General features: G+C 45.6%; 1 protein-coding gene across 1 annotated transcript; it reads left to right on the top strand.

Moving 5' to 3' along the window:
• Nucleotides 1-26,811, top strand: VXN (vexin). Its single transcript, XM_004588020.4, has 6 exons — nt 1-493; nt 5,414-5,469; nt 16,710-16,860; nt 21,134-21,195; nt 23,382-23,479; nt 25,811-26,811. The coding sequence occupies exons 1-6, from the start codon at nt 427-429 to the stop codon at nt 25,992-25,994; spliced, it is 618 nt and encodes a 205-aa protein (XP_004588077.2). The 5' UTR covers nt 1-426; the 3' UTR covers nt 25,995-26,811.
• The last annotated feature ends 396 nt before the right edge of the window (nt 26,812-27,207 follow it).

A 27,207-nucleotide genomic window follows, 5' to 3' on the forward strand; every position in this document is an offset into this window, starting at 1 on the left:
AGATTCTCCAGCCAAGCCGGGCGCTTACTGAGTAGGCGATTTCGCTTCACCGTCCGTCCGTTCATAAAAGACTTTCCTAATTCACTGCGGCAGACAGGACAAGATAAAAATGTTAAGTACATCCTCACTGGGAGGAGACTGAAGCCTCCACACTCAATCAAAGGTTTGCAATAATAGGATTCATTTTTTAAAAGAAAGGAAAAACAAAGAAAAAAGGGGACGGAGGACAGATGGGATTAGAAAATGTTGCAGTAAAAACTGTTGGATGAGATGAGCTCACAGCCCCAGGCTGTCTTTTGTGGACCCGCACAATGATCCCCGAGCCAGACTGGATTAGCCAGCCTTGCGACTAAGGTGGGAGTCTGGAGAGCGGCTGCGGCCGGGGCGGCTGGTTCCCAGGCACTTGCGGGAGCAAAGACCAGAACGATGCATCAGATTTACAGCTGCAGCGACGAAAACATAGAAGTTTTCACCACCGTGATCCCTTCCAAGGGTGAGTACAATTGCCCTTGACGGTGGCCCTGCGCGTGGCCTCTCCCGCAGCGGGGCACCAAGCCTCACGGGTTGTTGCCCTCACTGCACTCTGTCCTCAGGTGTCTCAGGGCTGGCTTCCCGGCTTGGACTGCTATTGTTTTTGCCAAAGGAGGCACAAGGATGTAGAATCAGGCAGAAACGATCCATCAAGGGGAAAGCAGTTTCTCTTGTACCGGCAGCCAGGCACGCAGCATGGAAGCCCCACAAGCCATTGCTAAGCTGACATGCCAACAGAATCCTTCCCGGGACTCCCCTTTCTCCCCTGAGCAAGCCGGCTCCAGTGTGTGAGTTTTCACTGGGCGGTGCAGTGGGAAGCACTCAAGTTCCCAGGGGTAGCTCCACTCCGAGGAGCAGGTGGGGTATCCTGAACTGGGGCTGGCCTCTGCTCACCATCCCAGGGCTGCCCTGCCTAACTTAACCAGGAATTTTACAAGGCTTCGTGTACCACAACCTACAGCGCTGGGTCCTAGGGAAAAAGTGCTTGCTGTGTGAGGGGCAGCTCTCTCCCGCAGCCCCTACCTTGCCCCTACAGCCTGTGACACAAGGCTTAGCCCTGGTCTCATTGTCAGATCTGAATGAAGTGGGCTGGATGTTTTCGCTGGTATTATAACTGCACATTCCAACAACCTCTTTCTTCCTCTGGTGTCAGCCGCCGACAGAGTCACGGCTTAAGGAGATCAGGGAGACACACAGGCTGGCCAAAAGAAGCAGCCAGCAAGCCCACACACAGGATTCTCTTTGGAGACTTGGGCCTGTGGCAGCTCCACGTCTGGGTAATGAGTCCATGGGAACTCAGCATACAGCAGCTCCCAGGGGCATGATGCTAAGAGAGCAGCTGGAGACAACCTGTGTGTCCATGAACTTGATGTCTTTGTACTGTACACTCTGTCACCCTGGGCAGCAGAAGTGCACTGGTTGGGGGTGGGGGCGGGAGGCTGGATGTAGATCTTAAAGCCAGAATGTTGCATGAAAACAAAACCAGGCTGAAAAAAATCATATGTGTACGATAACATTTCTGCCAGCTTGGAACCACAAAGCAATACTATGCGTTGCTGCTTAGGGGTTTGCATCTGGAGACAAGAATGCCATATACCAGACAGACCCATATCACAGTCACAGTCCTGGGGATGGGGCAGGGAGCCTGAGAATTAGGGGAGCGTGAAAGGAACCCCTGACCTTTACCTCTAGTTTTGTACATCTTTGCTTCACAAAGAAAACAGTTGGAACAAAGATGAAAATGTTAACCATACATATTTTCTGTAACTTTTCCTATTTAACAAACTAGCCAAGAAGTGACTGTCATTCATCTACTGTGAAATCTGGAGCAAGTTACTTAACTTCTCTGGTCCTGACTTGCCTCTTCTGTAAAAGGGAAAAACAGAAAATCTCCCATGATTGCCATGGGAAAGAAATGAGTTCTTATATGTAAACCGTTTAGAACAGCTCTGTCACTTAGAAAGGTTTTCCATTTTAAGTTTGCATTTAAAAATAACAAATATGTCTAGTGACAGATAAACATTTAAACCTCTATTCCTTTCTTGGCATTTTCATTCATGACCACCTGCTGATATCAATCCAAGGATTCATGGAAATTCATGGACATTTCACTGCTCAGGAGAGTTTGTGGCCTTGCATTGGATCAGGAAGGGATCAGGTCTGCACCCACCCATTCCTTGCTTTGCTACTCAGGCCTTCTCCTGAGCTTTCGAGCAGGCAGCTCTCCGTACAAACATGTCTTAAGTCACTGCTCATGAAAGAATCCCTACAGTCTGTAACTGCAGAAGTGGGACTGGTTTGACATTTTCCAGCAGGGATTGCCGCCCTGCCTGTCATGCCCTTCCCCAGAGGCCGCAGCTTAGCCAAACTCATCAATCCACAAGAACCACTTTTTTTTTTTTTTCAGCACGAGTGCAGCAGTGTGGGCAGCATAGCCTAGTTTTAGAGTGTGGTTCTTGGTCCATCATTGAGTGAACTCTGCTGTCACAGTGGAGTTAATGAAGAGCACTCACTTCACGGAGAGGTTGTAGAGATGAAGGAGGTAAACTGAACTATCACCTACTAAGGCTCACCTGCGTGCTCACACTGTTATCACATTCACTGTTGCATGATAACCCTTTCTGTAGCACATATGTATGTGGTTCAGCAAAAGACAGGGTAACTGCAAAAAAGTTCATGGAAAATGGGACGAGTACTTGGCATAATAGTTACGGTACTGCTCGGGACACCTTCATCCCACAATCATAGTGCCTGGGTTTGAGGCCCGGCTCTGCTTCTGATCACAGCTTTCTGCTAACACACATCCTGGGAGGCAACAAGTAATAGCTCAAGTACCTGGGTCCTGCCACTCAGGGGAGACCTGGACTGAGTTCCTGGTTTCTTCTTCAACCTGACCAAGCTCAGGACTGGACAGGAAATTCTTCATCTCTCTCTCTCTCTCTCTCTCTCTCTCTCACACACACACACACACACACACACACACCACCTTTCAAATAACATAGGAAAAAACTGAAGTTCATGAAAGTAAAATTTTATGCAAATAATTTGAAAGTAATGCATATTTTATCCTAATGTACATTTTCTATGAAGACGTCGCATGTCTGCAAAAATTTTAAATGAACCATCTTACTATCTGACAAAGATATGGCAGTGCCAAATATTATGATGTTTCTTAAATGTGTTAAAAGCATAGAATGTACATAAATAAGTCTGTAACAGATAACACGAGGGTATTGTTAGTTTCCAGAGAGAAAGGGAGCCCTTTAAAGAAAGGATGTCATACATACAATTCACAGTAAAACAAACAAAATAAAAGCTGTGGTTTTTCTAAGAAGTAAGAGAAGTTACTTCCTGAGACACACCAACGTGAATTTAGTTCTAGGAGTAATGATACCACATTATTTAGAATAATTATTTTAAGGACAAGTAATAATAATAATAATAAGTTGTGGGGATGAGAAGGATGGACAGAGCAGCGACAAGACATGAGAAAGTTCCAGAAAAAAAATCCTAACGAAAACCTCCAATCTCTGGACATATTCACCTATTCCTCCTGAATGCCTTCATCTTACAGAGAAAGAGGGACTTCATCATTACTACCATTAATTCCCAAGAATGTGTTGTTTGTTAAATGCTGAGCCAGAATATTATAGATGAGCACATGTGATGCTGGACACAGATCTCTTGAGGTGGATGCTATTATGATCCCAGTCTTTTTATTTTCCTAATTCTTTAAAGATATTGAAAAGGAAGATTTACAGAAATAAGGAGAGACAGAGAGAAAGATCAGAAAGATCTTCCATTCACTGATTTACTTTCCAAATACCCACCATGGCTAGAGCTGAGCCCATCCAAAGCCAGAAGGCATGAGCTTATTATGTGTTTCCCACGAGGATGCAGGGTCCCAAGACTTTGGGCCATCCTCTACTACTTTACCAGCCCTCACGCAGGGACCAGGATGGGAAATGGAACAGCTGGGACAGGAAGCAGTACACATATAGAATCCTCGCACTTTCAGTGGTAGGACTAGCCAATTGTACCAAGTCCATAATCCCATTCTTAAAGATGAGGAAAGAGGCTTAGTGGGGCTGATTCAGGTATCCAAAACACATAACTGGCCAGTGATCAAGGTCAGATTCATTTCCAAGTGGAGGGAGTTGAGGGCCAAGGCTGTTAACAAGTGTGTTGTACTCCAGGCTTCATAGTTGCAGGAAAATAACAAAGGCAGCACCTTCGTGTCACTTTACTGCCTTGTGGTAAGAAGTCATTCCCGTTCTAAGCAGGGCAGGGGCATGCTGGGATTTCAGTTCCAGGTAGTTCATCCTAGGAGCAATGTGGGAAATAGGTATCTAAAGTATTTTCTTCAACAAAAGCCACACCTTCTCCCAAGAAAGTACTACAATTCCTTCTATGACTAATCAGTTTCTTTAAATTTTTAAATTTTTTTCTTATTTGAGAGGAAGATTTACAGGGAGAGAAGCAGAGACAAAGAGAGATATTCCACCTGCTAATTCACTCCGCAAATGGCTGCAGTGACCAAAGCCGGGCTGGTCCAAAGCCAGGAGCCTAGAGCTTCTAGGTCTGCCACATGGGTACAGGGGCCCAAGGACTAGAGCCATCCTCCTCCACTTCCTCAAGCCACAAGCAGGGAGCTGAACTGAAGTGGAGCAACCTAGATTAGAACCAGTGCCCACATGGCAGGCCAGCACTGCAGGTAGAGGATTAGCCTGTTATGCCACTGTGCCAATCTCTTTAAGCTCTTCTAAAAATTGTGGTAAAATACATGTCATGTAAAATTTACTGTTTTTAAATGTACAGTTCAGTAGCAATAAGCACATTCCAGTTCGTATAAGCATCACCATCAACACAGCATTTTCATTATCCTAAATTGAGACTCCCAGTACTCAGTAATTCCCCCATCCCCCATGTCCCCAGCCTGTGGGTAACTACCACTTAGTTTCTTTCTCTATGACTTGATTACTCTGGGTGCATCTTGTTCAATGGACTCCCACAATACCTACCCATTGTATAACTTAGTTCACTTGGCACATTTACAGGAACAATCCACTCGCAGCACATATCAAAATTTCATACATTTTCAAGGCTAAGTAATACTCTATTGTGTGGACATACTGTGTTTTTTTACTCATTTATCTACTGATGGGCATTTGGGCTGTTTCCAAATTTTAGATTTTATGAATCATGCTGTTATGAATTCTTAAACCAAGTAGCATCTTAAAATGTTATGGAGCCCTGGTTCTTCCCACCTGCACTTTTACGTCTCCATATCTACTCCATGTTCAGACATTCTCAGTGTTATTACTGTAGGTATGTCAGTCCCATGCATATCCTCTAAAAAACATTTCTTTATTTCTCCCTGCAGTGACCAGTCCAGCCAGAAGAAGAGTGAAAAGCTCTCAACACCTCTTGAGCAAGAATGTAAGAAACTTTTCATTTTGATCCATTTAATTGACTTTCATAAACATCAGGGCTGGCTTCCCCACTCTCTCCCCCTTGTTCTCTGTGACTAGGAGGGCTTTTTGTTTCCCATGAGGTTTTTACTGCACTCTTTCCCTTCTGCTTAACCAAAATGTCAACCAGGCACCAAAGAGCCTGAATCAATCCCTGCTGTTGTGCCATTTTCCCCAGGTGCCAAGAGTCAATATCTATATCCATGAACTTTTTAGTTTCCTTATCCATTAGGTATCAATATTATTACTTTGACAATAAACATAACTCTTTAAAATTTGTCTTTCTAAAAGTGGTAATGTGGATCTTCATATTTTCATGGTTTATTGATCATTTTGGTATTTTCTTCCCCCATAGTTTCTTATTTATGAGTTTTTGTCAGTAGTTTGCCTTTAATTTTTTCTTTTTAAAAATTTATCTATGTATTATTCCATGATGCAATTTTATAGGCTCCAAGATTTTCCTTACCTCTTCCTCAGTTCCTGATCCCCTCCACTACATTACAATAGAATAGTCCTTCACAATAAATTGTTAATCAATCATCCTGCTATTTAAGTGTATCCTGACATTGTAGGCATGAATTTCTTAAAAGACAAAGTCATATATCTCTTTAGTCTTAAAGTGCAATTTAAGCAGACACTGTCTTTTTTTTTAACCTTTTAAAGAATTATTATCATTTTATGATGCAGTTACATAGGCCCTGGGATTTCCCTTTCCCCCTCCCCAAACCTGTCCCCCCACCAAATTCCCCTATATTATTGTTATAGTATAGTTCTTCATACACAGTCATATGTCCATCATTGCAGGCATGGACTATGGCAGAGAGTCCAGCATCCTATTGTCAAGGTATAGTAAACAGTTTCATGGTGAGTCCATCCTGGTCTGGAAGTAGAGATGCACACTGCATTGTATCCTCACATCTGGATATGATAGTCTCCATTACACAGTCACAATACAAAATCAATAACAGAAAAGAAAATAGAAATTCACAATGCCATGCTGCTAAATATAATAGTCTCCATTACATAGTTACTATAAAACCTCTTAAATGAAAGGCCACACACTAAAAAATCAGCAACAGGAAGAAAAAAAGGAAAATGACAAGAAGTTAAATAACATACTACTGAATGATCAATGTGTCGTTGAAGAAATGAAAAAAACTCAAGAATCTTGAAGAAAATGATGCTGCTGTGTGATCTATCAGTCAGTGAAGAATTTAATGAAGAAATGGAACTTAAACAAATGTCAAAATCCATGCGCTATAGTTTCTGCTGATCTTTGTTGGTGACATGTCTCCTGTAAGCAACAAATAGATGGGCTTTGTCTTTTCATTCTAGTCTACAAATCCATGATATTTAATTGATGAGTTTAAGCCATTTACATTCAGGATTAATACGAATGGGTGGTAATTTGGTCCTGTCATTTTAGCAATGGGTTGTTCATTGATTTAGTTTTCTGTTGTTATTTCACTGGGATGTTCTTCACATTTGGTTTTGGTGGATGCCCTTCCTCTTTGTCAAGAGAACATCTTGAAGTATCATTTATAGCACAGGTTTGGAAAAAGCATATTCTTTTAACTTTTCTTGACTGTGAAAGAATTTTATTTCATTTTCAAACACAAAGGAAAGCTTTGCTGGGTACATTATTGTCGGCCAACAATTTTTTGCTTTTAGAATCTGGAATGTGTTGCTCCATTCTATTCTGGCCTGTGGAGTTTCCTGTGAGAGATCTCCTGTGAATCTAATTGGCAATCCTTTATATGTCAGTTGATTGTTTTTTTCACAAGCACAATTTAGGATCATTTCCTTACGTTCGATTGAAGACAGCTTGATTATTATCATGTGTCTTGGTGAAGATCGCTTTTGAACAGGCTTATTGAGAGTTCTGTGCCCCTCCTGGACCTTGTTTTCTAATTCTTTCTCTAGATTAGTGGAATTTTCCCTTAATATTTCATTGAATACATTTTTAAACCCAGCTTCTCTTTCTGCACCTTCTGGGACTCCATTAATTCTTACATTTGGCCTTTTAATAGTGTCTATAGTGTCTTTCAATTCTTGAATACTTTTTTTTAGCTTGGCCCAGCTCTGCTTCCACCTTTTTGTTTGTTTCCCCTTGGTGACAAGAAATATTTTCTAATTTTGAGATTCTTTCTTCCTCCTTCATTCTATTTTGGAAACTCTCCACTGTACTTTTAATTTGCTCCACTGTATTCTTCATTTTTGACATATTAGCTTTCATTTGATTCATTTCCTGTGTGACATATTCCTTAATTTCTTGAACTCCTGTATTATGTGCTTCTCGTTGATAAGAATATTCATAGCAAATGTTTTGAATTCTGTATCCCCTATTTTCTTGATGTCTTCCTCAGTTAACTCTGAAGTTGGCAAAGGCTTTTGCTCCTTCACTGGGGAGTCTTCAGTAATATTCATTGTGCCTCTGCTTTTGCTTTTGGTTATTGTACTTCTGGTTAGCAGATTCTTCTCCTTGGGGCAGGTTTCTAAGCTGTGTTACTTACAGGTCTACAGTTTGATTTTACTTCTTGCACTTGGCACATGGCTCTTTGTTTGCAGTCACTTGTGCCACTCCCTCTAGTGAGTTCCAGGTCTGGGTTCTTATGTTAGATTCCCACCGTGGTCTCTGTAGCCCCAGCTCCTGGCTCACCAGTCTCCACCTCCTATAATCCTGTGCTGAGGCTGCACTGTTGTCTATACAACGTTTTTCCTACTTCTGGTTGGAGCAGGTCCCAGGATTAGGGAGACACCAGGTGTCCTCTATAGCTAGGTTGTTGGTGGTGCTGATCTTGACATAACCTGTTGGCTGTTAGATCTGGGGGTCACACAGACATATTTTTACCTGCTCAGTGCCAAAGTAGGTATTATTTTCCATGTGGGACCAGTGCAATGCACTGAGCTCAGTGAATTTGCTCACAGCTCAGCACATGCACAGCTCACTGTTGTCCCTGTAGCCTTAACACCTTTGCCACACTGTACAAAATGGCACCTGATGTGCCACTACTAGAGCTCTTGATCTGCTGGCCGGCAGGTCTGAGGGCTACCCAGACCTGTCTTGGGTGGAACTTGTAGGATGCCACGTTGTTGCAGTTCACTGAGCCAGAAATAAGTTCACTCCCAGTTCAGTGCATGCTCAGTCCTGTCCCATAGCCCTTGCCTCCTTAATCAAAATGGTTTCTGATATGGCTCTAGGAGGCAGACTGGACTATGAAATCCACCCTGTTCCTGCACTGCCTGCCTGGAACCTGCCACTCTGTCTCTGCTCCTGGTTAAATCAAACAGACCAGCAGGATGGACAGTTCTTTGTCGTTCACCTCTGGAGCTCACAGTGAATGTCCCTTCTCACCTTGTTGCTGATGGAATTCTACTTGCCAGTGCATTTCAGATATTCATTCCCTGAATGCCGTTGGGGTATCGGTCACCGCAGCACTACACTGTTGTGCCCTTCCCATGTCTGTCAGTTTTCAGGTACCCCTCTGCTGTCATTCTGTCCTCTCCTATTTCTTGGAATATGCTCTCTCTGCTTCACACTGGCTAATGTTGTCTGTTCAATCATGTCCTTACCCTATCCTGCCATATTGATTCTCAGTAGTATCCTTTTTATGAGGCCTTTATAAGGACTTCAGACTGCATTTTACATATTAAGGAGTGAAATGCCTTTGTAAGGACTTATGAGTACATTTTACATATGAAGAGAGGGTTCCTGCTCTCTGTTAATGTCCTGCGAATTCAGAGGAAGATGACCCAAAGTGCTTGGACCCCTGCATGTATTTGGGTAACCCTAAAGCTCCTGGTTCCTGGCTTCAGCTTGGGCAATAAATAACAGATGGAAGATTTCTCTCTCTCCCTCCCTCTGTTTCTGTAACGCTATGTCTAAAATAAATAAATAAATAAATAAAACCTTAAAAGAAGTAAAACATCTGGGGCTAGAACCAGTGTCCATATATGGCAAGCTACCACCACCACTATGCTAACAGTATTGGCCAAGACGGGCTTTTAATGAATGGAAAATTTGGTCCTAAAGTTGTAGAGTTTTGACCCTGAGTATGGCAGCAACCTCAATTCTTGTCTCGCAGGAAAGAAGAATTTTCATGCAGAAACAGTTTAGTTTTAAAGTAAGATTTATTAGAAAAGCTGAGAAAGGAGACTCCTGTCCTAGTGACGAGAGGGGGTTCTGAGATAGAAAAGACCCTTACCCCCTGCCATAGTGGCAGGAGGAAAAGTAAAAAGAGAGACTCTAGTCCCCTGTCATAGTGGAAGGAGGAAAAGCAAAAGCGAGAAAAACCCATATTAATGGTGGGGAAAGCATCTTTTAAAGGTTCCCCTCAAAGATGTTTCTCCATAAACGAAGAAAATTCCTGGTTTCCATGGTACCTGGCCTTGGGACAAAAGGCCAGAAAGGTGTCACTGGCCAACTTCCTTGGTCCCTTTCCAATGATAAAGAGGCCAGTCTGAAGCCCTCCCCCTTGACAATGGCTGGAGAGAGAAATGGGCTGAGGCTTCAGGTGGGGAATAGATACGTTAATGTCACCCTTGTCTCTTGGGGGAGCATTCCTGATAAGTTAAGATATGCACTTGTCTTGGAAGAGACATGCTCTGGTGAATCCAAGACATGGTGGGGAAAATACCCCTTTATATTTGGGAAGAAAAATGACTTGGGGACCCAGAATACCCTAACTGCCTACTACCCAGTCTAACTCCTCTCACACTAAGATAGAGCTTCTGATCAATTTCTGATCCCTGACAACTTAAAGTCTAGAAACAAAATGTTTCAGGTTTCCAAGAACCAGTGAATGAGGTAGTATCAAATAGGGAAATAAAAGAGAGGTTTGTAGGTAATGTAAGGAGTTATTCCAATACCCTTCCCTGGACCCGGCACCATTCCTTCTTCCTCACAGCTCATGAAGTTCGCGCAGGCCTAGCTATCCACCAATCAGATGTAACCTGGCTTTCCACCTGAATCCCACCTCCCAATCTTCCAGCCCCCTCCCCAACTCCGCCCACTCGCCAATCATCCCTAGGCATTCACCTGCAGGCACCAATCCCCTGGGGGCCTGGCCTCAATCCCTCCCAATCCCCACCCCCTACACCTGGCAGACAAAAGGCCCCCCCCCCCGCCCAGGTGCGGCTCGCTCTCTCATCCCTCTCATCCCTCCTCTGGTCTCTGTCTCTCTGCTCTCTCTCTTATCCCTCCCTCTCTTAACCCCGCTCTTATGCCTCTCTTCTCTCTCTCCCCTTCCCCTTTTCTCCTCCTGATTTTCACCACCTCTACCCGTTCCTGCCCCGTTGGAATAAACCTCCTAAAATACCTCGTTGCATCTGGTGTGTTTCAGCTCATGGTAAAGAACCAGGTTGTGGGAATTAGCTGCGTGTAATAATATCGTAATATCGTATGAACTAGAACTCTCCCATCTTTTTAAATAACTAACAGGTAATTTAGCATTTCAGAAAGTCCTATAACAGAACAACCTTTTCAGCCAAAAATCTGGGTTCCTGTCTTCAAATCCTCGATCCTTCCTTCAGGTAGGATGGCCTGTAATGCCCTCCAGCTATAAGGCTATTCGTTTTTGTTTTAATGTTAGTATGTTTGTATTTTTGAAAAGTTGAGCAAGAGAGAGTGAGATCTTCCATCTGCTGATACACTCTTCAAATGCTCCATACAGTCAGGGCTGGGCCAAATCAAAGCCCAGAAGCAGAAACTTCAGCTTAATCCCCCACAGGGATCCAAGGACTTGAGACCTCCCAGAGCGTGCATTAGCAGAATACTGAGTTGCAAACAGGCATGTCTGGCCTTTTGATATTTCCTCTGCATTTCTGATTTGTCTTGAATTTATCCTCCTCCTGCTTGTAAAGCCCAACGAGTTGTTTCTGATCTCTTCCTTCAGCCAACTAGTTCTTGGTTTCCTTTTGAGTTTCTTAATGTCTTCTCTAAACTGATGTTTAAAAAGCAATTGTGCTCAGTTATCTTGCCTGAGAAGTACTTCTTTGTTTACAGCTGTGTCAATGTTTGCAACTTTCATTGACCCTAAAGTCTTGTTTGTATCTTCCAGCCCTTGGGCTATCATGTAGATGGAAGTTAGAGTCCTTTCTCTTCCTTTCCACCTGCTACCACCAGGGGCAGACTGCCTCTCTGACTCTCCTGGAGTTGTGTCTTCTTTTGAACCCAGGACACATCCACATCCCATCCCTTGGCTACAGTCTTTCCAGGCTTTTTCCTTTGTGATTCCTAAGCATCCAGAACCAAAGGGGTAGTTCAACAGAACAAGCTTATGTGAAGGTGCAGGGCAGCTCAGCCTGTCATGGCACAGGAGCCACGTGCATGTGATGCACAGCCCTTCCATAGTTAGCACCCTGGCTGTCATCAGGGAAGACAGAGAAATGAGATTGCAAATGTCACGTTCTCTCCAGATTTCCAGCTTGTGGGGGAGAGAGCTGTGTGTGGTGATCTCCTGGTTGGTTTTTTTTTTTTTTTCTTTTCTTTTTTAAGTGCACTGAGTAATCGGTTGCTCTTGAACATTCTAATCTGAATACAGACATTTCTGTGAGTTCTACAAAAAAGCATAAAATGAAATGAAACAAACAACAACAACAACAACAACAAAAAACCACACTCACTTAGGAGGCATGAAAATGTGATTCTCACCCTGGTTTTGTCCCTTCCAGAAATTGACCTTGAGCCAAACACCACCCTTTTTGGTGTCAGTCTCCCCGTGTGTTAAATTAGGGAGTGGTCCAGAACATTTCTACGGATACTTTCAGTCCTAAACCACTGATGACTTTCCACAACACAGCTCTTTGCTATCTCGCTAACTCCCAGCCAACCTTCTCAGCTGCCAAACAAGCTAAGTATGACTGTCAGTGGATGAAATTCCAGCGCTTGAATTGTAAGCAGGGTCTTCTTGTTCTACCTCCAACCTTTTTTGAGACCAGCAGAGAAGCAGCAATCTGTTGCAGTAAAGATTGTTTCTCTGGTGCCTTCCCCCCACCCCAGCAGGCAGCTTGCTGACCTGAAAAAGGTAAATTCCAGCATTAAAACCCTACCTCTTCTTCCCCTTTCCCTCTAACACCCCCCCACCTTCAAGCCCACTCCAGTTCTCTGTTGCCTGATGCATAAGAAACTACAGGGGCTGCTACTGGGCCAGTTTCTCTAACAGCAGCAGCAGCCAAGACAGCATCCTAAAGACCAGACAGTCCAGCAGGCAGGGAGGAGCCTCAGGGCAGGTCACCAGCATCCTTTCAGCTGTCTCCCTGGGGCAAGCAGAGCATAGGTTCTCCTCCTTGTGGAAAACAACTAGGAACCAGGAACTTTCTGAGCCAGCTCCCTTCTGTCCTTCCCTGCCCTGGGACCTTCCTTGAGGGGCTGGAGATTGACTGAAGAGGTGCTTGGTTCTAAGTCACAACCTCAGAGAACTTAGTCCCACCTGCTTCATCCATCCACAGGCTGCGGGCTAAGCAGCCCAGGCCTTTCCTGCTCTCTGCCACCTTGGTGCAGGGAAGGGACTGGGAAGCTGTTCCTGAAAGGGAACAGTTGCCTCACTCAGGAGATGGTGGAGGGTGACAGAGTCCTCCCAGGGGTATGAGTCAGCTTTTCATTGCTATGATGAAATGCCCGAGCCAGACTAATTGATGAAGGAAAAATACTCATTTTGCTTATAGTCCAAGGTCAGAATGCCCTATTCGTTCATCTCTATTCTTGTAGGCAGATTCCCAAGGTGGCTCAGAGCACCACATGGCAAAACACAGTTTGTGTGTGTATGTCCCTGACTATGTGGTCTCTTACAGAGCCACCAGGATTTAATCATGGGGATTCCAAGTAATAACCAGTCTAATCACCTCCTAGAGATGCCTCAACCCAATCATCATAGTTTCTATTTTCATTCTCTCAGTACCATTAGCAGTAGGGGTGGGTTGTGTAGCTACAGATCTTTAACCACCAGCACCATGGACTACCTCCCAGTCTTTCACTTCCTGCCTTATTATCTCCTGCAAAGTAGACATGGAAGGGGAAACAAACAAACAAACAAACAACAACAACAAAAAAAGCACACAGTGCTCAATCCTTTCAGAGGAATCATGGGGAAAACATTTTAAAGTCAAGAATTCGTGTGAGGGACTAGTGCTGTGTTGGGTTAAGCAGCTACCTTGTTGCTATGGCATCCCATCTGGGTGCTGGTTCAAGCCCTGGCTGCTCCACTTCTGACCCAGCTCCCTGTTAATGTGCCTGAGAAAGCAGTGGAAGATAGCCCAAGTGCTTGTGCTCTGCTCCTCCAAGGGAGACCTTGAAAAAGCCACTGGCTCCTGGCTTTAGCCTGGCCCAGCCCTGGCCATGTGGCCATTTCGAGAGTGAACCAGCAGATAGAAGATCTCTCTCCCTCTCTTGGTTTAACTCTACGTTTTGAGTAAGTAAATACATAAACATCTTTTAAAAAAAGGGCCCAGAGCAGTAGCTTAGCAGCTAAAAGTCTCACCTTGTATGCGCCAGGATCCCATATGGGTGCCAGTTCTAATCCCAGCATCCCTGTTTCCCAACAAGCTCCCTGCTTGTGGCCTGGGAAAGCAGTCAAGGATGGAAAGACTTTCCTGTCTTCCTCTCTGTTTCCTCCTCCTCTCCTCCTCTCTGTATATCTGACTTTGTAATAAAATTAAATAAACCTTAAAAAAAAAAAAAAGGCTGTTAGAAAAGGTCCTCAGTAGAGGCCTGGGGGTGTTAAAAGCCTGAGGTCTCTCCTGTTCAAGCCTGCAGATCCACATCCCTGGGGCCGCCCGAGTGCCAGGCAGCCTCACAGCAGATAACAGTGCTGAGGAAGGAGAGAGCAGAGGGGAGCATTAATAAATGAGCCTGACTCCCAAAATGGGTCTAGAAAGAGTTGATTTCCTAATCCATTTAAGATGAAATTTGAGATAATTCTCAATGCAAAAGTGACAGCTTCTCTTATCCACTGTGGGAGACGAAAAGATGTGGTCTTCAGAAAATGTAGGTCTGCTGTCTGCATAGAGAAACATGCAGTGTGAGGACAGCGAGGTGCGTCCTCACATTTACTGTGCCACATCCAGCAAGTGCAGAAAGACCCCCTTTCCACACATGCACCAAGTGTCCAGCTGGGACTTGTGCTCAGCCTAGCCTGACCCCCAAAGGCACTATCTTCTTCATCACTGACAAGCTGATAGGAGAAAACATCCTTGCTTTAACTTACATTTAATGAATTACAATATCTTTCAGCATCTTTTTTTACTTGTATTGTTACTGTCAACTGCCAGTTAATTTTTTACCTAATTTTTCTCTTAATTTCTGTTAGCTTTGTTGATCGAGAAGCATTCTAGGCAGAGGGGATTACAACTGCATGTAACAGATGTTATGTTACACTGCATGTAACAGAGCTATGTTTAATTCTTGTATTTGTTGTGGTTGTTGTTAGTTATGTATTTATTGTTTTTGAGAAACACAAACAGCAAGCTCCCATCTGCTAGTTTACTCCCCAAGGGCCCACAGTGGCCCAGCCCAGGCTGCAGCTAGGAATCAAGCACCCAAGTCAGCCCTCCCACCTGGATGGTAGGAACCCAATGACTCAAGACATCACCACTGCTTCCCAGGGTCTGCAGTAGCAGCAAGTCAGAAACAGGACCTAGAGCCAGGGGCCAAACTCAAGCAGCCTGATTTGGGACACAGAGAACTCACCACCAAGCCAAACACCCACTCCCTGGTTGTTGTTTAACACGCAGCTTTGATTTGTCTGGTATCATTCCCAGAGCAGGCAAGGACCCATTTCCTCCAATGACCTGATTCTTATCTCGACAATATTTACTAAAGATCCAATTTTTCTCCAGAGTCCAAATACCAAGCTATCACTGAAACATTCACTTTTGCTTTGATACTCAGCCTCCCCCCACCAAAGGAATGACTTGTTACATGCAGGGAGCCATAGGCAGTCCACAAAAGCCTGGACTGCAAGGGGCTGAGGCAACACACAGGAAGCCCCTGGACTGGCAGTGGAAGCGCCCTGTGGGACAACTGGGGAAGGGGCAGACCCAAACTCCCATGAGGCTGCAGGGTGAGGCTAAGGGAAATCAAGGGAGCTTCAGGAAGTGAGGACATTCGGAGAGAAGGACCCGACGTCCTTGATGTGGACAAAACATGCAGGATCTGAGCCCAAACGGCCAAGTTGCCAGCTGCTCCATGACTCCCCCATATTAAGATAAAATGGCCTCTCTTGTTTGTTTGGACTTAAATTACTGCAATGATGTGCTTAAGATCAGTTGTCTGTCAGTGCCCTCGGGGGATTGGTTCCAGGATCCCCTTGGATACAAAAATCCACAGATGTTCAAGTCCCTTGTAGATTCTTCAAAAGTTTACAAAAACCTGGAATTAAAGGAAATTTATTTTAGTGCCAAAATTTCTGAAATCCATGCAGAAGAGCATTAAATAGATTTGCATATAACCTACACACATCCTCCTGTATTCTTTTAGATCTTTCTGGATTGCTTGCACTTCAAACAATGTTAATGGTAGGAGACTATTTGTTCATTTGCATTGTTTAGGGAAGGACAAGAAGAACAGGGCAGATGCAGGGGAGTTTTCTTGAATATTTTCAAGACACTGTTGAAGCTGTGTATATGGCAGCCTGCCTTTATTTTTGTCACAATGTATAGGGTCCATTCAAGTGTGCTTTTCTTTGCTGTATTTTCCCAAATAATTCAGAAGCAGATGATCATAGCATCTAGCACCTGTTCTGGCTTCCCAGTGGAAATTCAGCCGTCAGCTCGCCCCAGCACAGACGTTCTGCACTCAGAAGAAAACAGGAGTCCACTCCATTTTGACAAGAGCTTCTTTCCTTGTCAAACCTGCGACTCGGATGGGTCTAAGGCCTTTGCCTACACTAGAATATCTAGAAAGCTGAACCTGGCAGACACAGGGTAGAGATGCGCCCTGCTTTATGGCCATGAGGCCCAGTCCCTCGGACTCTGCCGAGAGGATGCTGTTGAGAAGGTCCCAAGAGCCCTGCTTTCCTTGCTCCACGGCACTCAGCAGCCTAATGTCACTGCAAACAAGTCCAATGTTTCTAGCATACACTGGATGGGGGAAGACTCCTTCACTCCCCTGTCAGCCTAAACTCCACACGCAAAAAGCCCCAGTGTCCGGGATGGGAAGGGAGTGTCCGGAGGAGGAGAGGCCTGAGCTGACTGCCCTTGTTGTGTCCGCAGGTGGTGATTGAGTCGGACTATACGCCTAGGCCTTTGGAGCTGCTGCCGCACCGCGGAGACCACCGGGACGCAGGGGAGGCACGCAGGTTCGGCCGCCTCCAGAATACACGGCCACCCGGGGCGCATCCCGCCAAAACCTCCGCCCGGCCCGGTAGGTGCACCGTGATTCCCTGGGAACCCGCTCTGTGCCCACTACCAGGCAGCAACAGCCGATGTGCGCCCCACCTTACTTATTGCAAGCAACCGACCCGTCCTCCACCCCCACATCAGGGGCTTCAGGCACTCCAGACAAGCAAGCACCTGCGGTGTAGGGTGCTAGGTGAGCTGGCATCTGATGTTTTCCCAAATGAATGCTGTTTCCAGTACTGGCAAAGCTCCTCCTGTCAGGCTTTGCCTAGAGCTAGCGAACCCACAGAATGTCTGCTACCCGGAGCGCTAGCTTTGGATTTGAGCCATGCATAAAGCTCCCCCACCTTTCTTTCTCGCTCAGCAGAACCTGGCGCTGCAGGCAGGAGATGTAAACCGTTATTCTCTGTGGGGGAGAAAGCCACTGCCCAGGAAGCAACAGAAGCTCGCCTTATTTCACAGACGTGTGTGCATGAGAGAGGGAGAGAAACTGAGATTTCACAGGCTCTTCATGAACTGTCTTAAAATCTCATCGTACTAAAATTTAATGATTTAGCAAGCTACAAAAATAATTCAGGGGCAAATTTGTTTTGGAAATTGGTGACATTGTTATACCTTCTTTTTTAAAGATATTTTTATTTTTATTGCAAAGTCAAATATACAGAGAGGAGGAGAGACAGAAAGATCTTTCATCCGTTGATTCACTCCCCAGGCGGCCACAACGGCCGGAGCTCAGCAGATCCGAAGCCAGGAGTCTGGAGCTTCATCCAGGTCTCCCACGCGGGCACAGGAACCCAAGGCTTTGGGCTGTCTTTGACTGCTCTACCAGGCCACAAGCAGGGAGGTGGATGGGAAGTGGGGCTGCCGGGATTAGAACCAGCGCCCATAAGGAATCCTGCAGCACGCAGGGTGGGGACTTTAGCCACTAGACTACTGCTCTGTACCCTATTGTTTTACCTTCAATGCCATTTTTTAAGAACAGCTTCCACCCCAAGCAGTTGAACAGGAACCAAGCAGTAATCATTGAAGTCTACCATGATATTTTGATGTTTTACCTTATTTCCGTGTTGCCCACAGGTATTCGTGCTTTCATTCAAAAGACACACATGAAAGCCTGGGATGTCCTTCTTAAAGCCTTTTGGACATCAGCAGTTTTGCACCCCTTTATGAGAAGAACTCAAAAGACTTCTTCCAATCATCTTTCCCGCTCTGAGGGTTTATTTTTTTGTTTTTGGTCACTGGCAACGTGGTCCTGTTCTTATGAGCCTATGTGTGAGAATGCCTACATCCAGGGATAATCTCGCTGTAAGAGGTTGCATAGAAGTCTGTGCATGGAGCGTGAAAACATTAGCTAAACCACAATCTGCCTTGCAAATTAAGTGATAGAATTTTCTCTGTGTCTATGTATAGGTGAGTGGGTGGGCATAAGTGTGTGGGGAGAGAAAACAAGACAATTTCTCTTTGCTGCAAACTCATAAAGCGAATTTATTTTTTAAACGTTTTTGTAAAGATTTATTATTTTCTTCTTTATTTGAAGGTAGAATGACAGAAAGGAGAGACAGAAGGTTTCCATCCACTGGTTCACTCCCCAAATGCTAGTAACAGCCAGGGCAGGGCCAGGCTGAAACCAGGGGCCATGACCTCCATGCAGGTCTCCGCGTGGGTGGCAGGGACTCAGGTACTTGAACCATCTTCTGCTGCCTCCCAGGCTTATCAGCAGGAAGCTGAACTCCAATCACGGTAGCCAGGATTCAAGCCTGGAATTCTGATATGGAATGTGGGCATCCCAACAGTGGTTTAACCTACTGCGTCAAAACACTCTGGCCCCAAAAGTGAATTTAGAGTCATACTTTCTCAGTTTTCAATATGCCAAAGAATCACTGTGTGTTTTCACACAGTCTAATTTTGTAGGATTGGGTGGGCCTAACATGTTTCCAATAAGTTCCCAGAAGCTCCAGGGACATCAGATTGAAAAGCAGAGATTTAGAGATCAGTGGTTCTCAAAGCGGGGTCCCAGCAGCAGCGGTGGGAGCATCTGGGAATTTAGAAATGTGAATGTTGTTGACTCAGACGGCAGAGTTCCAATGCATTGATTGATCTGTTTCTTAACAAGCACCGCAGGTGATGCTGATGCACGCTGGAAGCAGAGATCCTCTGATCTACCGCAGCTGTCCTGCTGCCAATTTACATAAGAGGACACTGAAATCATGGAGACTGTTTGACCTAGCCAAGGTCGCACTGCTTGTTTGCCTGAGAGCCAAGATTAATCCTCAGGCCTCCTGATTTCCTAGCTATCGCTACTCCTGCTTCCCCAAGGTGTTACACGTTTTCCCAGCTCTTATTTTAGGGGTCACTTCCCTTCAGGTCTAAGTAGTTCATGGCAATCTGGGCGGACAGGGTCAGCCGTCCTTCTGAGAGACAAGAGCAGTCAGTTCTGAGCTGGAGGGAGTCTACCCAGCATGTGACTGTCAGCTCATGAGGGGAGTGTGCTAGTCGGGTTTTAAAAAAAGGGATGGAGCTGGGCACTGCTTCAATTCCTTCAACTCCTTCAATCTGATGGATTCTAGAGGGGGTGCGAGGGAGTGTTTCTGAGTCAAAGCCAGACCCAAGGACTCTGCACAGAAGAAGCCAGGCACCAGCCATGGGCATCTGGTGTACCATCCTCCTATCAGAAAGCTGTGGGCGTCTGAAGGTGGGGGATGTCTGAGATCTGAAGACTTTTTTTTCCTCGCTTTTTTTTCTTCTGAACACTGGGGAGCTGGCCAGCACCCCTGCACACACCAGAGCCTGCAGCTGCTCAAGTACCTTCAGTGAAATGGCACAGTACTTGCATACACACCCTTATGCACATACTACCATATTATTTATGAAACCAAATCTAATATAATGCTATGTAAATATCTGTCACACTGTACTGGTATCACTTGGGGGATCATGGCAAGAGTAAAAACGCTACACCTACATCTGTTGAGTAATGGACATAATTTATTCCCCCCAAATATTTGCACTCTGAAGTTGGCAGACTCCATGGATGCAGAGCCCGTGCACATGGCAGACTGTGTTTCTCTGACTTGTGCCTCTGTACAGTGCCCGATACAGACTCAACAATATGAGCTGCTGTTATTACTTATGCCAGCACACTGTTCTTTGTGGTTCAGTCTTAGGGTTTTGTTATTATTTATTTTATGAACATTGAGATGTGGTTTTTCCTATCTGCTGTTCTAAAATAAGGTGGGGCTTCTCCCCCTTTGTACCTCAGGGCCTCCCTGTGTTGAAAGCCATTCTGCCTCCACCTTTTGTTGCCGTCTATCTCGGCTCAACAGCTGGACTTCAGATGCTGTGGGTTTCAGGACAGATATTACTTAGAAGTAGAATATCAGGAGTAAAGGACTACAGAAGAACAGCCAGGCATGCACCTTGTATGGCCAGGACAGCCAATGTCTGATTTGATAAACCCCATTCCTTCCTTGTTTTGGGATGAACTTCCACAGCAGGACCAACTGCTGCCCTCTGTTTTATTTATTTGGAAAGGAGAGACAGAGATCTTTCATCCACTGATTCACGCCCCAAATGGCTACACAGCCAGGGCTGGGCCAGGCCAAAGCCAGGAGCCCAGAACTCTATCCACCTCTCACACATGGCTACACAAGCCTGAACACTGAAACCCCTGAGGCTGTTAGGGAAGTGGATCAGAAGTGGAGCAGTAGGAACTCAAATCAACACTCATATGGGATGCCAGAGTTGCAGGCAATGATGTAACCACTGTCGCATACAGGCCCTCTCCTCAGTTTTGCACAGCGGATCTCAACAACTGATCTTTGTAGTAAAGACTTAACCCCGATAGCTTCTTATGACCTTAGGCTTAGGAAGGAAGAAGGAGCTGGGACATACTCTCTGGGCATCGATTGCATGCAGACACAGCGCTAAATGCTCCCGTATGTGTGGGCTTTCTTACTAGGCCTGATCTGTTAGAGTCGTCTTGGCTAATATCAAAATTGATCTGAAGATACAGAGACTTCCCATAGACCCCCTGCTACCACCCATGCTCAGCCCTTATCAACACAGTCCACCACAGCGGTACAATGAACCCACAGTGACACTGACTTTACTTAGACTCCAATTCCAGCCCCTGTGGGGAAGTGGGGTCATCGCCCCAGGCTCGACCCCCACTGCCTGCTTCTGCTGCTTGGTACAATCCTTGCTATGATTGACCGGCTACCATAGTAACTGATGCCGAAGCAGGGGCAGGTGGAATATGGAGTGCCACTGAGTCATTCCTCTTCTGTTGTACTTTTCAGCGGGGATCTCAGAGTCCAAAGCATCGCATGTGTGTGCAAGTCGAGCATATGGAAAATCCTTGGTAAGTGAAGTAAGCTGGTTCGTTGTTATCTCTTGTGTTTTGAGCTTCTTGTCCCTTGCTCTGAAGATTATTAGAAAAGCTTAACTGGCCATCTTCGCTGTTAAGGCCATCAATTGCCCCTAGTCACATTTTTGCTGCAGAGATTCAACATTTAGGAAAGCAAAAGGCACTGTACCCCAGCAGTCAGCTCGTACAAGGGAACTTCAGAAAGTTGTTGGAAAATGGAGTTCAAAGATAATGTGTACTTTCCACCAACTTTGTGAAGACCCACTTCCATCAGACAAAAGAACTGATTTCAACCAGAGGCCCTGCTGGAGGAAAGGCCTGATGAGTCCCCAGGGGCAGCCAGAGGGACCAGGAGGCATGGTACCCTCAAGCACTGCTGGAGCTGCTCCAACCAAACCTGGTAAACTGGCTCGTTGACCGCACCTTTTTTCCCTGTTCTGGAGGCTGGGAACTGCAAGCTCATGGAGTCCACAGACACAGTAGCTGCTGAGTAAGGACTGACTCTCCAGCCTGCGGATGGCCTGTCTTCTAGCAGAAGGAGTTCTCTGCTAAGTTTTTCTCTTCATCTAAAGGCACTGATCATAAGATGCTGTACCTTCACGACCTCATCTAAAACCAATTTCTTCCCCAAAAATTCCACTCCCAAAGCCATCATCATGGTGGTTACCTATGAGTTTCAGGGGGATGCAAGTCTCTAGTCCAGAACAAAGCCTTGTCTCTGCAGCTAAGCAGGGCTGGGTGAAGGAGGGAACTTTTAAAAGTTCATGGGGAATGGAATTAAAAGATAAATTTGGGTGTGGGTATTTGGTACAGTGGTTAAGCCACGACTTGTATCCCATATCTTCTGAGTGCCTGGGTTTGAGTCTTGCCTCCATTCTCACGCCAGTTTTCTACCAGTGTGAATTCTGGGAGGCAGCAGGTTCAAGTAACTGGGTTCCTGCCACCCATGTGGGGAATCTAGACTGAGATCTGGGTTTTTGTTTTGGCCTGGCCCAGGCCCAGCTGTTGAGAACATTTGGGAAGTAAATCGGCAGATGGGAGATATCTCTCTCCTCTCTTCTCTCTGCCTCTCCTTTGTCCTGTCTTTCCACAAAGTGGAATTTGTTAAAAACTAACTTTGTTGCAAAAATGTTAAAATCCATGCTTGGCTGTTTTTTCACAATAAGCATTGCCACAAACTTTTTGAAGGCTCCTCAAATGCATAAAGTGAAACATTTCTGCACCAAAATAGAAATCTTTTCATTCCATTTTCCACAAACTTTGTGAAGTTCCCTCCTATCTTCACTCAGGTGCTAAGGAGAGACCACAAAGTGGCACAGTCCCTCTGCCCACATCCTTGGAGCAGCTCGGGAGAGCTGGGTGGGGGATCCTGCTGCCTTTGACCTGGAATTTCCCCCCAGGGATGTTCCGAATATGGTGGCCTGGGGTGGAGAGCAGGACATAGAATATGCCCAAGGAAGGAGTCACTCAGACTTAGCCCAGGTGACTCCTGTGGTTCATGGTCAGTGTTTACGTCCTCACCACCTCCTCTGCACGTGGCAAGGGGGCTTTCCAAAAAGTTAAGTTCCAAACTCTGCCATTCACCACACATGGTTTCTGGGGACCAAGAAACTGGGCAATCAAAACAGAGAATAGGTGGGATGTTACTACGAGTCATGCAGATGCTATGGAGATCTGAGGACAGAGAAATGTCAGCCTAGGCCATGATGAATGGAAAATCCAGAATTGTGGAACCTTCAAGAGCCTTCAGTTACCCTGCAATGAAACATCTCAAGGGTTCCAGAGCTCAGGAGGAGCATTTTGGGGGTGAGAATACAGTAAGTCTGGTTGGAGACAAGGACATGCCAGGTGACTCTCCCTTGAAAGCCACTAGCCTGGGAAACCTCTTGAAGATGAGAAAGTTCAGGCCTCAGCTTGAATTCATATTTGACAGAGAATCTACTTTGCAGTGACCGAGTGAGGCTCCCAGATGGAGCCTCTAGGTCAGTGCTTCTACAAGCAGCTGCCACTGCTGGGAGCTTGTTAGAAATGCAGATTCTCAGGCCCGGGTCTGCTTCAGAAACAGGATTGGGTTCAGCACTGTGCTCACAATCTGCTGAAGTTGAAGGATACCCCCACTAAGGTGGAAGAAGGTTCCAGTAAGGGCACCGCCTCACATTCCCTCACCTTCTCTGCCACAGATTCCTCCAGTGCCCCGGATCTCAGTGAAAGCTCCTGCAGTGCCAGCCGTGGAGGCAGCAGGCACAGGCTCCGAAAACAGGGCTGTGCTGACCAGAGGGTAAGCTCTGAATCTCCCTCCCCTCCCCACCCCTCCCTACCCCCCATCGCCGCCACTTCTACCACCTGTCCTGCCCAGCCCGACCCTGGTCACAACAGTTAACAGGTGGCCTGGTTTTCAGACTCTCATCATGCTAAAAACAAAACCCATGCCAGCTGCAAATTACCTTTTAATGAGAGCATTAATCCCAGGACCACGCAGCAGCTCATCAGCAGTTTCCATAGGATTTGACTGAAGTGGTTTTCATGCTTTCCACTTCATTAACACCACACTTTAGACTAGGAGAAGTGTCACCGGGGAGGGCTTGGGTTACTGAAACCAATGTGGCTGAGCCACATTCAGAACCTCCCATGAACACAGTAGTGTCAAAAATGCCACAGGAGTTAACTTAGGGGTCCCTGCCTCCAGGTAGAAGATGTGTGTAAAATGCAAAAGGCTGCAAATCCAGCAAACAACCCAATGTTCCTGTTAACCCTGATCCACAACCACTGCCAAGGAGATGGGAGTGAAGAGCAGCCATAGGCAGCCAAAAAGTGGTTTAGAGGATGGTGAAGGTATAGGCTCTAAACTAGGATCTACTCCCATGTCTCATGCTATCACAGACTCCAACTTGCGGCAAATTATCTGGTCCTTCACCTCCTCATCTCTAAAAATAAAACAAAGGGTCTACTGTTGTAGCACAGCAAGTTAGGTCACCACCTACAACACTGACATCCCACTTCAGGACATCAATTTGAGTCCTGGTTGCTCCATTTCTGTTTCATTGCCTGCTAATGTACTTGGGAAAGCAGCAGAAGATGGTCCCAGTACTTGGGAAATCCAGATGGAGTTCCTGGTTCCTTCTCTATCATTCTTTCAAGTAAATAAAGTAAATCAAAACAAGAAAAGAGAAGAAATATAAAAGCAAGAATGATAGGAGTGCCAATCTTGAAGTGTAGTTGAGAGAATTGAGACCATTTGTGGAGAGCTTGGCACAGACTATGGTTAACATTTCCCTAGAGACTTACTACCTAGTAGTTAGGAAGCCGTGAACTTGGGGAAGTATTCAAAGCACATACGAGAGATCATGAGATGAAAGTGTTGTCTTACTCCATTTTCTGTTGCTAACAACACACTGCCACAGACTGGTGAGATGATAACAAGGAGAGGTTTATGGCTGCTCATGGTTCTGGTCCAGGGCCTGCAGCTGTCTCTCTGTGAGTGTTTGAGGCAGTGCAGAACTTCACAAGGACTTTGCAGAGGAGCTTGCCAAACTGGCTTTTCTACCAGACCCATCTCAAGATTCTGTAATAATCCACTAATCCATTAATCATGTCACAAATTAGTCCATTCACAGGGCAGAGCACTAATCAGCCTCTTAAAGGTCCCTCTCTTAATATCTCCTCATGGGGATTACATTTCACTGTTGAGTTTTGGAGGGAAAAAATCCCATTCCCGCCATGTCAAATAGTAACCCAAAGCAGAACACACTATAAAAACTGTGGGAGTCAGGGCAGGGTCAGAACGGTGCGGAATGCTTCCAGCTGACACAGTCACCTGGAAAGAATTATAAAAATAACTCAGTGTGCTAGGACTTAATTGGAGAAAAGTAAAGAACTAAAAAAAGTTCACTGGCTTGTGTTATTTCCTGGTGCACATGGTACCCAATGGCAGCCACTATTGCTGCTGCCCAAGTGCCTATACCTTAACAGATCCACCTTTCAGTACACATAGCTACACTGCAAAGATTGCTAAATACCTGCTTTCTCCTGTGCCCACTCTCCTTCCAAATTCTTTCTGAATCCTAGCTACTAAACAGAAAAGCCCCCCTTCTTCTTCTTTTTTCTAATCTAAGCAAGTGGAGGAGAAGCGTGAACACTTATTGAGGGTCTGCAATACACTGGATGCTTTAATGGTCTCCTTTTCCTCCTCCACAAGAGCTATCACCATTTTCCATGTAGAAAAGATGGCGCTGGTGAGGTGACGTCACTTGCTTGACGTCACCTGATAAGCCAAGAGCCTGAACACGTTGCCCTTTGGTGGGTGTTGCTCTGGATGCCTGCCCTTTGCAGCCAGATTGTTCACACACGGGTGGGAGGGGTAGGAAAGGAGAGCTTAAGGCACGACCAGGCCCAGAGGAGAGGGCAGGAGTAGATCAGGGGATTCCGTGAATGAGCACGCCCAGGGCCACCTCCTTCTGGTCCCTGTGGGAGACTCCCCCAGGGGAAGGTATTCCTGGGTGGATCCCAAGAGGGACGCTCCAGCCCGCAGGGCCTGGACATTGGCTGGAGGAGCGGAGGAGGGAAAGGCCCTAGCCACGCCCTCCCCAGCGCCTCTTTGCCCTTTCTGCAGCTCTAGACATCTCAAGAAGATGGCGGAAGAGTATCCAACCCTGCCCCAGGGGGCGGAGGCCTCCCTGCCTCTGACAGGCAGCGCCTCGTGTGGTGTCCCCGGCATCCTCCGGAAAATGTGGACCAGGCACAAGAAGAAGTCTGAGTACGTGGGAGCCACCAACAGCGCCTTTGAGGCTGATTAAAGGTGAGCTTGTCCAGGGATGCCAAGCTCACCCAGGTTCACTGGACGAAGGCAGGGAACTCCAGGAATTGCACGGAGCCACACTCACCTCTGCTCGTAACCGCTCCACCTGCACCCTCTGCCCTCACTACCCCTGCACCCTGGTTGAGGAAACCGGAAAGATGCGTCTCTGGAAGGCAAACTAAAACTTTCTTCTGAAAGTGACTTTGGGAGGATGTGAAGTGTCTATCCCTTTGTTGCAGCAAAGCCCTACCCGAACTGAACTTTCTCCACCCATCAGAAAAACCTTTAAGGAAGGGAGAAGTGCTTCCTGTCTTCCGTGTGAGTTGGTCTGAAGTGTGTAATTTCTGGTGTAAATCTGAGAGCTCCACATTTGAGGCATTTTTCACTTCATCATTAACACACTTCACCTTGACAAGGTATGATTTTCAAGGGCAGAGCACTGTATGCTCACTTAGTAGTTGTAAGATCTGCTTCAAAGTATCAAGATCAGCTTTGGTCACCATTTGGCATGATTGCATGACTTCTCTATTATTTCTTGTGCAGTTTTGCTACAGAGAAACATTGAAAATCAAATGGTGAATGCTAATGTTTTCTAAAGTGCCATTGTCTAGTGGAATTAATACCTTGCTTTGGTACAATTATTTTAGCATTTCAAAGTGCTTTCCTGTCCATGAGCTCTTCTCTTCACAAAACCCCAACACGCAGGCTTTGGATGTCATAGAACTAGGTAGAGAACAAGTACTAGAACTACACACCAGTTCCTCAACTTCTCTCCACAAGACTTTCTGCTTCGCTTGCTTTATAAACTGACTGGAGGAAGTCTTCAAATGGTGGGTATGTGTCTCTGGAACAAATTTGAGGGGTAACAATCTAATGAAACAAGTAAGTGATCTGAATGAAATGTATGTTAGGTTAAATCAGAAGAAATTGCCATTTTTCTAGGTCAAAAATCATTGGATATCAATTCCACATGACTCAACCTATTCCATCATATTATGATTCTCCTTCCTTCAGTGGGCATGCCATTGTCAATTCCACTGTCAACAACAGTAATCTAAAATGGTAATAAGATAATAATTATAATTATCACCTATTAATAGTTTGCTGTATGTCAAGCACGATAGTAGGCACTTTACATACGTTACCCTAATATTTCTAACAACTCTGAATTAGATGACCTTATCCACTTAGTAGACTGAACGAATTCAGAG

The sequence above is a fragment of the Ochotona princeps genome, chromosome 9 (genome assembly GCF_030435755.1).
Source record: "Ochotona princeps isolate mOchPri1 chromosome 9, mOchPri1.hap1, whole genome shotgun sequence".
Taxonomy (NCBI): domain Eukaryota; kingdom Metazoa; phylum Chordata; class Mammalia; order Lagomorpha; family Ochotonidae; genus Ochotona; species Ochotona princeps.

What these genes read in the sequence shown, in the direction of transcription:
- VXN (XM_004588020.4), top strand. Translation starts at nt 427, where the DNA reads ATGCATCAGATTTACAGCTGCAGCGACGAAAACATAGAAGTTTTCACC. An exon ending in CAAAACCTCCGCCCGGCCCG is followed by an intron (nt 16,861 to 21,133) that starts GTAGGTGCACCG and finishes TGTACTTTTCAG; the next exon opens with CGGGGATCTCAGAGTCCAAA. An exon ending in AGGGCTGTGCTGACCAGAGG is followed by an intron (nt 23,480 to 25,810) that starts GTAAGCTCTGAA and finishes CCCTTTCTGCAG; the next exon opens with CTCTAGACATCTCAAGAAGA.